At 41.1% G+C, this 12,767-nt stretch overlaps 2 protein-coding genes across 4 annotated transcripts; both read left to right on the plus strand.

The window, feature by feature from the left end:
- Positions 1-623: 623 nt before the first annotated feature.
- Positions 624-4,481, plus strand: LOC308407357 (uncharacterized protein). Its single transcript, XM_080898927.1, has 4 exons — positions 624-776; positions 3,088-3,422; positions 3,518-3,598; positions 3,679-4,481. Exons 2-4 carry the CDS (start codon positions 3,107-3,109, stop codon positions 3,957-3,959), a joined length of 678 nt encoding a protein of 225 aa, XP_080755053.1. The 5' UTR covers positions 624-776; positions 3,088-3,106; the 3' UTR covers positions 3,960-4,481.
- Positions 4,482-5,589: 1,108 nt separating this feature from the next.
- csad (cysteine sulfinic acid decarboxylase) lies at positions 5,590-12,320 on the plus strand. 3 transcript variants are annotated; one of them, XM_080898925.1, is made up of 14 exons: positions 5,880-5,929; positions 6,013-6,157; positions 6,235-6,361; positions 6,436-6,526; positions 7,020-7,242; positions 7,359-7,438; positions 10,472-10,526; positions 10,627-10,743; positions 10,830-10,894; positions 10,983-11,064; positions 11,153-11,352; positions 11,592-11,643; positions 11,731-11,820; positions 11,989-12,320. In XM_080898925.1, the coding sequence occupies exons 2-14, from the start codon at positions 6,026-6,028 to the stop codon at positions 12,160-12,162; spliced, it is 1,488 nt and encodes a 495-aa protein (XP_080755051.1). In that variant the 5' UTR covers positions 5,880-5,929; positions 6,013-6,025; the 3' UTR covers positions 12,163-12,320. The 3 variants fall into 3 exon arrangements, with proteins under 3 accessions (XP_080755050.1, XP_080755051.1, XP_080755052.1); XM_080898924.1 differs by having other exon boundaries at positions 5,590-6,157; XM_080898926.1 differs by lacking the exon at positions 5,880-5,929 and having other exon boundaries at positions 6,023-6,157; positions 6,462-6,526.
- The last annotated feature ends 447 nt before the right edge of the window (positions 12,321-12,767 follow it).

Genomic DNA, 12,767 nt, shown 5'->3' on the forward strand with positions numbered 1-12,767 from the left:
TCTCCGTGTCGACGTGAGAGTTAGAGATTCTTGCTCTGAGGAGGCGCCCAGGTGGAGAAGCTATTTAGTTTACAGTTTAGCTGCAGTGAGTGTATTTTGTTTTTCTGGCCACAGAATTTGAGCTAATTTTAAAGAAACAAAATAAACTAAACATACATATTTTGTCCTCCCCTGCTGCTTTTCATTTTTGTACTAAAGAAATTATCATTAGACATGCTGCATTATTTATATCCACTTTAAGTTCTGTTGCTTTGTGTTGCATTGTGCATATGCAGTGGCTGTGTATATTGTTTTTATAGCCATTATTCTTTATAACATAGAAAATCTAGAGCTTTTAAAGCTGCAGAGTTTTTTGTGCAAATTTTGCCTTATTCTCCTTAATAACCTGAGGGTTTTTTTATGCCTCCCATATAATTCTTTTAGTCACTTCTTTTTGTATTTATTGAAATGTCTCTGTTTCATAATAAAGTCTTATATACTTTTTTTTAATTAAGTATAATTTAAGATTATAGCACACTTCTGTCACTGCAGTGCAATGTGTAAGCATCTCCACCAGGTGACGCTAAATGCTCAGAGCTGGGGCGGTTTCCTGCAGTTAAATCATCCACCCACTGGATGGAAGCAAACAGAAATAAAATGCTAGTGAAAGAAATAACCGGAAATGATTTGACCGGATAAAATAAGGAAGGAAAAGCAGCGGGAGAAAAGAAGCGATGGTGAACTTGTGACGCTGCGTTTGTTTACCATCTGTGTTATTGGGGCTGTTGCATTAAATGGTAAGAGAAAAGCACAAATACGTTCCGCCTGTAGCCTGCTTGGGGCATGAAAGCGAGTCTGTAAAGCGCATCTGGAAGTGATCGACCACAGATGCCACACAAACCCAGGAAGTGCAGAGATTAAAGGGGTTTCGAATTGAAGTGCTGGATGTAGAACAAAGGCTTTGCGTCCTTCACGCACTGAAAGTAATAAACTCTGTAAGCACGTGGTCGTGTCACGTAGGCAAAGAAAAAAAGTTGATCAGTGATTGTGCACGTGCTGTGATTTCTGATCTGTGTACATCAGTATTAACGCTTATTTGAACAATGCTACAGTTACTGGTCTATGCTTGAACTGAAAAAAATATTAATGCCACTTAATTTTCTTCATGTCCGAAGCTACAGATAAGATAAGATAAGCACTATTCAACTCCCGTGTATCACAGTGTGAAATACTCACCACTCACTTCATTAGCAGTGGGTGGGATCCCCTCGTATCATTGATTCAACAAGGTGCTGAAACATTCCTCAGAGATTTTGGTCCATAATGACGTGATGGCGTCACACAGTTGCCGCGTATCCATGATGCATCTCTCCTATTCTGCCACGTCCCAAAGGTGATCTGTTTGATTGAGATCTGGTGACTTTGGTGGCCGTTTGGGTACTGTGAACTCATTGACATGTTCAACTAACCAGTTTGAGATGTTGTATAGGTAGGCTCTCCACCACTACAAGGTGCCTAAATTCATCATTTATTGTCTTTTTGCCAAATTCTCAACCTACCATCCAAATGTCGCAGCAGAAATTGAGACTCATCAGATCAGGCAATGTTTTATAGTCTTCTATTAAATCATTTCAATGACCCGATGCAAATGGTGGTTGTAATGAGTGGTTATTTGAGCTACTATTGCCTTCCTCACAGCTATTTTAATCTCTGAGAACTGCCACTCACGTGATACTTTCTCTGTTTCTGATCTTTCTCTGTAAATTCTAAAGATGGCTTGTTAGGGCCATGGCTGGGCATGACTTGCTCTCTTTCCAGCCGTAGATGCTGCCCTTTCTCTGCTGTCCTTTCTATTCAACAATTAGGCGTTGAGTACTTAAGATCAGGGATCAGGTGAGCTCCAGTCCTGGAGAGCCTTTGTAGTGAGCTGAGTTGCGTATGGCTTAACTGCTTATGCCTGCTCTGTCGAGCAGAGGACATTTTTAACCATTTAACCTTTTTGATGTGCTCTTATGCATTAAATCTTTTGATGCATATAGTGACTTGTCTGTCTTCTTTAGTATAGTTATTAATTTTAAAAAAAACTATTTCATCTATATTTTTGCCTCCTTGTCTCTTTTTTGCCCCAACCTAGATACTTTTTGTTACTTCCCTGCATCCCCTCGACTTTTAGAGGAATGTAACATGGATTTGTGGGAAAATCCCAAACTTTCTTCCCTGTTCTGAGGTTGAATTTGACTGTATCTACATACCTAAATACACTGAGTTTCTACCATATCATTGGCTAATTAAATATTTGAGTTAAGGATCAGTCACACAAGTATACCCAGTGAAGTGGCCGGTGAGTTTATTTTGTCAGAGGTTGTCATCAGAGATTGTGGTTTTCAACACGTTATAACATATTATGTTACATATTACATGTTAATTTATGTTAAATGTTACAGTTTTATATACTAAAAAAGTAGCTGCAAAATTGAAACATTTATTTATTAGATATCTTAAACAGTCTTGAATATTTCCCATTGTACATTCTTCATCCACTGGATTATTGGAGAGACTTGAATGAGTCATTAAAATAAATGTGAGAATATCACATTTTTCCATAGCCACGTAAATTAAAAGGCAGCCAGGAATATGTTTAGCAGTGATTATGCAGGCATGTGCAGGACAATTAAGTGTTGCATTAGAGCCTGATAGATATATATCAAGTGAGCAATGTCATTGGCTAGTATTGGCTTAGAACAGATATATAAGCATTGATGCACATGCTATCGGTCATGCAGCAACTTGAAAACTCTTTGTCTTTGTTTTTAAAATAATGAGAAGGCAATGAATGCTTGTGGGAATGTAGACATGCTGTCATTGCCTATTTGACCAGCAGAGGGACCCTGACTCTGGTTCCAATACACTCCCTGCTGTCTGCAGCACATTTAGCAGAATAGCGTCACAGCTACAATTATTACCACTAGAAATGTTGGAGAATGGATGGATGTTGGAGCTGTTTACTTTTTTGAAAGTTTAATTTAGTCAAAAGGTTTTTGGTTGAGTTTGTTGGACATGTCACATATACTTTTATTAAAAGAGGTCTTCATCAACTTGTTTTGCCAGGAGTTGATTTAAATCAGTCATGGCTGAGGAATCAGGAGAGGAAATCCAGCTACTCAGAAGTCAGAAGCCAAAGCTTATAGAAATCCTAAGTGCCGATCCTGACTTTGTACTCCAGCATGCAGATGCTCGCCGTCTGCTGCCTCTTCACGCCTACCAGCACGTGAAATCTTGCCGCACTCCTAGTGAAAAAGTGACAGAGCTTTTGGATCACGTCATACAGAGAGGTCCCGAAGCAGCAAAAGAACTACTGGAGCTTTTCAAGGATAACGCCTTGCAAGAAACCTTCCCAAGGCTTGACTTTATTAACAAACTGAAAGTCAACACACGGTCCTCGGGTAGGTTAAAATTTGCTCGTTTTCAGCAATCTTTTATTCCAGTTAGATTTCTATTTCTGATCTATAAATATAAAGATTTTTTTTTCACTTCCAAGGGGGGAAAGAAACCTCAGAAAAAAGAAAACAAGCGCCTGAGATACCAGATGTCATTCCAAACAAAAGGATCTGCAACAATGGTGAGTGGCAATGCACTGAAATATATTCCACTGTCAAACTCTGTAAAACAGTCACATACTTTAACGGCCTCATCCCACAGGCTCTGGCATGGTGAGTGAGAAACAGCTGATGTCTGTGGCCCGTACCATCGGCAAATCTTGGAGGGCGATTGGCAGAGAAGCTCTGGAAATCTCATCTGTAAAACTGGAGCAAATCGAAGAGGACCATAATCTCCATGTGGAGCGAGTCTTTGCCATGCTGCGTCACTGGCGTAACTCACAGAGGGAAAAAGCCACACCCACTCAACTGCATTCACTTCTCAGTCAGGGAGAGTGGATGTTGCCACCTGAAAGCATCGACTTCCTGTTGAAGACTGACTGATTACTTGCTTGGAGTATAAAGGAAATGTTTTTACTGACAAGTCAGATCATAAATATCAGGGCTTAAACAAGAACAAGATTTTATTGTTTACTACTCTGCATTTAGCACTACTGTACTTTATACTGTACATTTTTAAATGATGCATTAACAGTTATCGTAGGAAAGTCATAGAAGTTTTGCCAGAAGTTTCATGAAATCTCTTACAAGAGTTGCTTTTATGTCTGTTTTCTGTTGTGGTATATGTAGTATGATTTTTATTCACCTTTCATTTGAGAAGATAATGAAAAGCAAGCTGTACTTACTTCATTTGAACGGTATTTTCTTTTTATGTTGGGATTATTCATCTTAGGGATGAAGCTCAGCGGTCCACATGAAGCAGCAGAGAAAAGAACATTTTCAAAACTCTTTCATGGAAAACATCTGCAAAGGACAGAAGCAGGAGAACCTTAGTACCACTTGAAATAACTCTTTGTAATTGTATTATTCGTTCAACTGCCATAAAATAAACTATTTTTTATTTTTTAACCAGTGTTTAAGAATTGAGCCACTGCAAATGGGGCACAGGTGACTGGACAGAAAATGGTGTGAAATCGAGTTGAAGGCTGATAAACTGGTGTGTAAATGTTTGGGGTTTTTTTTGGTATTTGAATTTAATCACCAGAGTAACCAGATCAGCAAGTTCAGCCACAGACGAAAGCATCACTGAATGTCCCAGAAACATAAGAGACTATAGAAATCCTTTTTTTTTTTTTTTTTGCTTTTTTACCCCTCAGCCGTAAAAGAATGATGGGGTAATGCTGTCACCCCACTGGTACGTGTTGATTACATCAGTTACATTTTTCTCAGTGCTGTTTTACCCATAGAACCAGATATTTTCTCATTTTGCACCAATCTCTGTAAACCCTGGTCGTGGTGGAAACTCCCAGTACAGCAGCAGCTTCTGAAATACTCTGACCGGCCCGTCTAGCACCAACATCCACGTCATGCTCAAAGTCACTTAAATCATCTTTTGTCCTCCTGTTGTTCAATTTGAACTTTAACAGTTCACCTCGAACATGTCTTTGTCAGTGCGCCCCAGGGCAGCTGTGGCTACAATGTAGCTTGCTATCGCCTGTGTGTGAATGTGTGTGTGGATGGGTGAATGACTGAATTTTGGGGTCCTTAGGGACTGAGTAAAAGCGCTATACAAATACAGGCCATTTACCATTTGTGCATAAATGCATTGAGTTGCTGCCTTTTGATTGGCTGACATTTGCATTGACGAACAGTTGAACGGGTGTACCTATTGAGGTGGCTGATGACCGTACATTCGTCCTTGACTAGCTGCAAACTTCTCCTAAACGTTAGCTGTTGCTGCTCATTAAAAAGGTAAATAAATAAAAATCACAGCTGGAAGAAGAAAAGAAGCCATAACTGGGAACAAAGCAATCCTAGGAGTTCTTTTCTGTAAAACTATGAAGGTTTTCTGTCTGAGCAATCTGGGAATCGCTTTGCTCCTGCATTGATGTTTCATAGAGTTTCTGTAGAGGCTGACTTGTATCTTTTAAGATTCATTTACCTTCTCATGCATATCAGAGCAGATATACAGCCTCTATTGCATAACACTCCATAACTCATCACAGTAAAACGACTGCCTTTAACAATGTTCACCCACAAGCTAATCTGATGCTCTTTGTTGTGAACTGATGAGAATCATTTCATGAATCCACAAAAGTTTTATCCATTAAAGTGCTATACATGACTTATGACTTACTAAAGCATATTGACCTTCTAAAAATGAACTTTTGTGAGCCCATAAATCACAGTTGAGTGTATGTGTGTGCCCCATTGTCTTTTCTCAGCTCAGATAACATTAACTAGAAGTGTGGGACAAAGGTTGCCTCCCTCCCTCTTTTGCCACCTTACCTTTGCTTTGTAGCCATTTTCTGCAGTCTGGTTTCAGAGCAGCACAAACCCGTCTCCATTCTCAGGTTAGTAGTATGAAGTTTGCACCATGTGTCTGTTTCTTATCACACCTTTTGAATTTAAAAGTATTCATGTTTTTTTTAAACAGCACATAAGAGATAATGGAACAAGCTAGTCTCCGTGACCTGAATGAGCCTCTCATTGACCATGCTGAAGGCCAGTTCTTCTTAAATGAAGCCTTCAAAATTATTATGGAGGAAGTGCTCTCCAATGGCACAGATGTCAAACAGAAGGTATCTTGTGAAGCACAAAATAGTTTCCCTGTCTGCGGTAGCTAACAAACTTCATAATCCACACTTTCCTCGTGCAGGTTTGTGAGTGGAAAGAGCCCGAGGAGCTGGCTCTGCTCCTGGATTTGGGGGTGAGAGAGACAGGAGAGCCACGGGACAAGCTCCTCCAGAGAGTAAGAGATGTTGCCAAGTACAGCGTTAAAACAAGTAAGTAGAAAAATGAGCTAAACAAACAGGCACTTGTCCGATCTTGAAGGGACTATTTCTTTTGTTAATTTCAGGTCACCCACATTTTTTTAATCAACAGTACGGTGGGGTGGACTATCATTCCTTGGCTGGAAGATTCCTCACTGAGGCTCTCAACACTAATCTGTAAGAAGGAGCAGATAAGATAAATATTGAGGGGATGGAAGGTTAAGCCTGTAAGAATATTGAACAATAAAATGTGTTAGGCACTGATCAAAGGAGATCAGAGTTTCTGCTTTGGTAGCAAACTGTAGAAATACTCTAGAAATAGGAATAAGCAGAAAGAATAACCTCCAACAGTGAGGTTATTTTAGGTATTTTGCATATTTTTAGTGTATCAGTGTTTAATAAACCGAATTTATTAGAAAGCATGTGCAAAAATATAAAGTCAAAGTGTTTCAAAAGGATGTTTGGGTGCACTGTTTGAGTGGTGCTTCTTGGCACCAATGCTGATGACATATTTCACAATGTTGTGGGTTTTTTATATATTGGTTCGTAAGCAAGGAAGGTTTCCTGACTCATAGAGCAGCGCTGCAGAGATTTACAAACTGAAAGATAAAATGAAGACGAGGCTAATCCAGCAAATAACATGATCAGACGTTTTCTGTGACAACTGCAGCTTCACCTATGAGGCAGCCCCAGTCTTTGTGCTGATGGAGAACGAGGTCCTCAGGGGCCTACGTCAGCTGGTTGGTTGGCCAGAGGGTGATGGGATTTTCTGTCCGGGGGGCTCAACCTCCAACATGTATGCCATGAACCTCGCACGCTATCAACGCTTCCCAGAGGTCAAAAGCCAGGGGGTGTGGGCTCTCCCACGGCTAAGCATCTTTACATCTCCAGAGGTGAGGGCGACTGTTCACCTGTTTGTCAAGGTGTATTGTTGATGCAATGGAAGCTTCATCAGGTTTATTTCTAACTTCATGACACTGTTGAAACAGACATACTTCTGTTTTTTCAGAGCCATTACTCTGTAAAGAAAGGCGCTGCATTTCTGGGGATTGGTTTGGACAACGTCATCTTTGTGAAAGTGGACGACAGGTAATTGAACTTTTTTATTGTCATTGTACAGTTGCTTGCACAGAGAAAGTAGGTAGCAAGACCACAAAGGTGCAAAAGTAAAGAAATATATAAAGAAGAATATAAAAACACTATATACACAATGTATTAGTTACATTATTCACTGTTGGGGGTGTATACATGGGCATCATAATAAGAACCCTGTAAAGCTGTTCTTTAGTCTGTATGTTTTGCACCTGATGGATCTGAACCACTTTCCAGAGGACAGGATGTTGAATTGGTGGTGGTTAGGATGAAGTTGGTCTTTATAATTGCCATGCCTCTAGAGAGACATCTAGAGGTGGCAATGGAGTCCAGGGAGGGGAGTGGACAGCCGATCACCTTCTCTGCAGTTCTGATGACCCTCTGGAGTCTCTTCAGTGTGCACCAGCACACTCTCAATTGTGGCTCGGTAGAAAGACACTAGTCTGCAGCCTGTTCCATCTCAGGACCCTCAAGAAATGGAGGCGCTGCTGGGCTTTCTTCACTAAGGCGGATGTGTTTGTAGTCCAAGAGTGTCTGGGGTGATGGTATTGAAAGCCGAGCGAAATCAATGAAGAGCATCGTCGCTGAAGTCCCAGGATTCTCCAGGTGATGCAGAACAGAATGGAGGGCAGTGGAAATTATATCCTCGGTGGACCAAAGCTGGGTGGGAGGCAGTCCTTAATGAGCTATAGGACCAGCTTCTCTAAACACTTTGCAAACTCAGGTGTCAGTGCAATGGGTCTGTAATCATTGAGGCCACTGAGCATGGTGGACTTGGAGACTGGGACTTTTGTTTCAGATTTCAGCCAGTGAGGGACAGTGTAACAGGGAGAGGTTGAATAGTCTGGTGAACACAGGAGCCAGCTGGTCAGCGCAGACTTTGAGCACTCTCCCAGGTATTCCGTCAGGGCCAGCAGCTCTCCTCTGATTTACTGCTCTGAACAAACTGTGAACCTGGAGTTCTTGGAGGGTAAATGTGTGTGGGCTGTGATCAGAGGCTATGGGCAGGGCAGTGTGCATGGTAGGGGTGTCTACAGTTCTCTGGAAGTGGGCAAATAAGTTATTTAGTTCTTCTGCTAATGAGATGTCCATGTTATCTGCATTTGTCCCACTGCCTTTGTAATTGGTGAAGTGTTTCAGGCCCTCCCATACCTTTCTGGGGTCGTTATCTGAGAGCTGATCTGACAGTCTACTCGAATAGTCCAGTTTTGCTGCTCTGATGCCTTTTTTAAGGTCTGCTTTTGCTCTTCTGTACATATTCTGGTCCCCAGATTTGTATGCAGAGTTACGTGCCTTTAACAATGCCTGAACCTTACTCGACATCCAGGGTTTTTGGTTGGGGTAGACGCGGAACCGCTTTTCCGTGGTGACAGTGTCAATGCAATACATGATGTAACACAGCACTGCAGCTGTGTGAGTCTCTAGGTCGTCATGTTCAAAGACACTCCACTCTGTGAGGGCAAAACAGTCCTGCAGCTGAGCCAGAGCTTCCTCAGAAATGGTGCTAATAGTTCTGATTGTGGGCTTTGTCCTTTTACTGAGTGGTGTGTATAAGGGGACAACAAGCAGAGAGAGGTGGTCGGACATGCTCAGGTGTGGGAGGGGAACAGATCTGTAGGCCTGGTTGATATTTGAGTAAACATGTGTGTTATTCCCTCTCATAGGGCATGTCACATGTTGAACAAATGCAGGCAGCACGGTTGTTAAGCACACTTTGTTGAAATCCCCTGCGATGATGTGTACTCCCTCTGGATATCTCCGTTGCTGTTCAGAGATCGAGTCGTGCAGGTGGGCCAGGGCTGAGCTAACATTAGCGTTTGGAGGTATGTAGACTGCTGTGATTAGCACTACAGGCAGTTCTCTAGGCAAGTAAAAGGGTCTGCACACGACAGACATCGTCTCTATGTCCGGGGAGCAGACTGTGGTGATTATCTTGGTGTTTGTGCACCAGTTGTTATGTGTGTAAATGCACAAACCTCCACCTCTGCTTTCACCTGCTGTAGCCTTTCCGTCGCTGCGGTGCATTGTGCGGCCCGCTAGTTGCATCGAGGCGTCGGGAATTTCCTCTTGTGGCCACGTCTCTGTGACGACCAAGGCACAACAGTCGCGGACGAGTGGCTGTGCGGGGAGAAGTGGGTTCACTTCGTCTGTTTTGTTGACGATCGAGCGTGCGTTGGTCAGGAAGATGCTTGGAAGCGGTGGTTTAAAAGGCTGCTTCTTTAGCCTGGCTCGCACGCCTGACCGGCAGCCCCGCTTTTTTTTGCGTCCTGTCCGCCGCCTGGGTTGCTTGGCAGAGCCGATAACAATCCACGGAGCGCCCGGTGTTCTCGCTATCTCCGGGGGGATGTTGTTGATCCTCTGATAATCACTGGTAACGGGGATCTGGCTGTTATAGCCGATGTTGCATAATTCCAGATGACTGTAGGTAAGTTTTGCGTTGCAGAAAGAAAAACGCCTAATTGGAGAGGCTGAAGCTGCTGCGTCCGTGTGCGCTGCCATCTTGGATGCTTTGGATGACTTGTTAGTTATCAGTTGCCCGCTGAAAGAATATTGAGCATTAAAGAAATTGAATTTTCTTCTGTCCTTAATTTATACAATTGCAAAACGAATGCTCATAAAACTCAACTTGCAGATGTTATATGACCTTTTCTATAGACTCAATAATTATTCAAAATACAGTCCCGATAAAAAGTTTAAGAACACTAGAAAAATGGCCAAAAAAATCATATTTTGCATGGTCGGATTTTAACAAGGTTCCAAGTAGAGCTTCAAAATGCAACAAGAAGAAATGGGAGTGAGACAAAGCAATTTCAAAATATTGAAAACAACGCTTAAAATGAAACAGGCCGTTTTCAGGCACAACAGAGTTGCCATTTTTCAAGTGATCTTAAACTTTTGATTGGGGCTGTAAATAATAGATTCATGTTCTGTATTGAAATAATTGTTACACCTTGATCTATTGTAACCTGGAGTTGTGCCAAGTAAAAATAATACCTTTCATCTAATTAAATGCTGTCTCTTGTGCTGCAGAGGTCGTCTGATTCCAGAGGATCTGGATGAAAAAATAGAGCTGTCCAAATCTCAGGTAGATTTGCTGATGTTTAGCTAGTTTTCATCAAATGTAACATGTAGCTTTTAATCATCATCTCCTGACTCTAATTGTATTTTTGTGTGTTTTCCATTAGGGTGCAGTCCCATTTCTTGTAAGCTGCATGTCAGGGACCACAGTGCAGGGTGTGTTTGACCCGCTGGATCACATAGCTGATATTTGTGATAAACACAAGCTGTGGATGCATGTAGATGTGAGTGCACTTGTGGAAGACTGATGTGTGTTGACGAGACTTGGTTTTGTGAACCTTGTGAGAATCTTTTATCTTTTTTTTGTCAGGCTTGCTGGGGAGGGAGCGTGCTTTTTTCTAAGAAACACAGACATCTGATGAAAGGAGTTGACAGGTATTAAAATGTACATGAGCTTGTACATGAGTGGAGATACAGTGTAAGGCTGTGATGTTGATTAGAGTTTGTTTCTGTGTATAACAAGAGCAAATTCAGTAGCATGGAATCCCCACAAGATGCTGGTGGCTGGCCTGCAGTGTTCTGCTTTACTCCTGAAGGACACCACGGTTTGGCTTCACAATTTAAAGGCTGCAGAATTAATAATCATAAAGTTTGGGTTTGTACGTTTTTTGACAATCATTGACTTTGTTCCAGAATTTGTTGAAGCAGTGCCACAGTGCCAATGCCACATACTTCTTCCAGCAAGATAAGTTCTACGATGTGAACCTGGACATTGGGGATAAGTCTGTGCAATGCAGCCGCAAGGTGGACTGTCTGAAGCTGTGGTTGATGTGGAAAGCTGTTGGCTCCATGGGCTTAGAAGAGCGTGTAGACAAGGCTTTTATTCATGCAAGGTAAATAAAGGATGTGTCACAGGGCGAGCTTCAAGTAAAGTCGTAAAGTCAGATTTGTCTCATTCTAACAGAAGATCAGCCTTACACATCCAGTTAAGACCCCTTGAAACCAGTTGTCTTTCTCTTGGTTTTCACTAACTAATAAATTATGTCTAATATGTTAGAAATATGATTTTTTTTTTTTTTTTTTTTTAAATATGGTTACTTTTTGGGTCTTTTGCTAAATTTTTCTCTTGCAGATATCTGGTGGAGCAGATGAAGAAAAGAGAGGGGTTCCAGCTTTTGAGCATGGTAATTTCATACATTTTTCATAAAGCATACCTGAGTTTTTTACCTGCAAAATGTCATTACCATGCTTGCATTTGTCTCTGCGGACAGCCAGAGTTTGTGAATGTCTGCTTCTGGTTCATACCACCGAGTTTGAGAGGGAAGGAAGGAACTGAAGATTACCAGGAGAAATTGGCAAAAGTAAGTTTGTCTGTTGCTGAATAAGAATTAGCCGCCACATTTGAGATATTTTATTCCTTCCGTTGCACACATATTGACATGTACTTAGATGTGGCATCTTCATTTTTTGTAGTGTGCCCATTATCTGAAATGTACAGTTAATTCTGTGTATTGTTTTCTTGCTAAAAGGTAGCTCCTGTCATCAAGGAACGTATGATGAAGCAAGGCACTATGATGGTCGGCTACCAGCCTTTGGGAAACAAGGTCAACTTTTTCCGTGTGACTGTATTCTCTCCCCTACTGTCCCAGAAAGACATGGACTTCTTCCTTGATGAAATTGAAAGACTTGGAAAGGACCTGTGACAAAGCCCATAAGTGAACACCTTGCCCTTCAGAAAATGTGATTGTGCGTTTAATGCTGGTCATTGTAATTTTACAAATAACAACAAACAAGTCAAATTGTGTTCATTTCAATATCTGATTTCCTAGATTCCAACAGCTGTTAAATAAATAAATAAATAAATAAATAAATAAAGGTTACTTGGTATTACAAACTTTATATCACCATGTTCTTTATTGTAAAGGAGTTTAAAACATTTTTGGAGAATGCCTACCCTTTACATTTTATACCTAACTAATTACTGATTTTTTTTTTTAATTGATTCCAAGAAAAGTGATTGGGAGCTTTTGTTTTGTTTTTTGTTTTTACTCAGAAAAACAGTTCAGGGTCACAATGTCTTTCTGTAAGTGTAATGTAAAACAAACAATAAAACAAATCGTCACCTCTGAGAACCTGCGTTTGGTCTTGTAATGGATTAATTATTCAATTATTTGGTTAGGTTTAAGCAAAAAAATTACTTTCTTTGTGTAGAAATAGTATTCTCAGTCAAAATGTAATATTTATAAAGTCTGCCAGACACAAAGCCTTTAAACAAAACTTCTGCAGCACACCTTACAGTTATGGCCGC

The sequence above is a fragment of the Rhamphochromis sp. 'chilingali' genome (genome assembly GCF_963969265.1).
Source record: "Rhamphochromis sp. 'chilingali' genome assembly, chromosome: 12".
Classification (NCBI taxonomy): domain Eukaryota; kingdom Metazoa; phylum Chordata; class Actinopteri; order Cichliformes; family Cichlidae; genus Rhamphochromis; species Rhamphochromis sp. 'chilingali'.

Bases quoted from the DNA above. Each gene is read 5' to 3' on its own strand.
- LOC308407357 (XM_080898927.1), top strand. From the start codon at position 3,107: ATGGCTGAGGAATCAGGAGAGGAAATCCAGCTACTCAGAAGTCAGAAG. The intron at 3,423-3,517 runs GTAGGTTAAAAT...TTCACTTCCAAG, and splicing joins AGTCAACACACGGTCCTCGG to GGGGGAAAGAAACCTCAGAA. The intron at 3,599-3,678 runs GTGAGTGGCAAT...CTCATCCCACAG, and splicing joins CAAAAGGATCTGCAACAATG to GCTCTGGCATGGTGAGTGAG.
- csad (XM_080898924.1), top strand. From the start codon at position 6,026: ATGGAACAAGCTAGTCTCCGTGACCTGAATGAGCCTCTCATTGACCAT. The intron at 10,744-10,829 runs GTGAGTGCACTT...TTTTTTTGTCAG, and splicing joins AGCTGTGGATGCATGTAGAT to GCTTGCTGGGGAGGGAGCGT. The intron at 11,353-11,591 runs GTAAATAAAGGA...TTTCTCTTGCAG, and splicing joins AAGGCTTTTATTCATGCAAG to ATATCTGGTGGAGCAGATGA.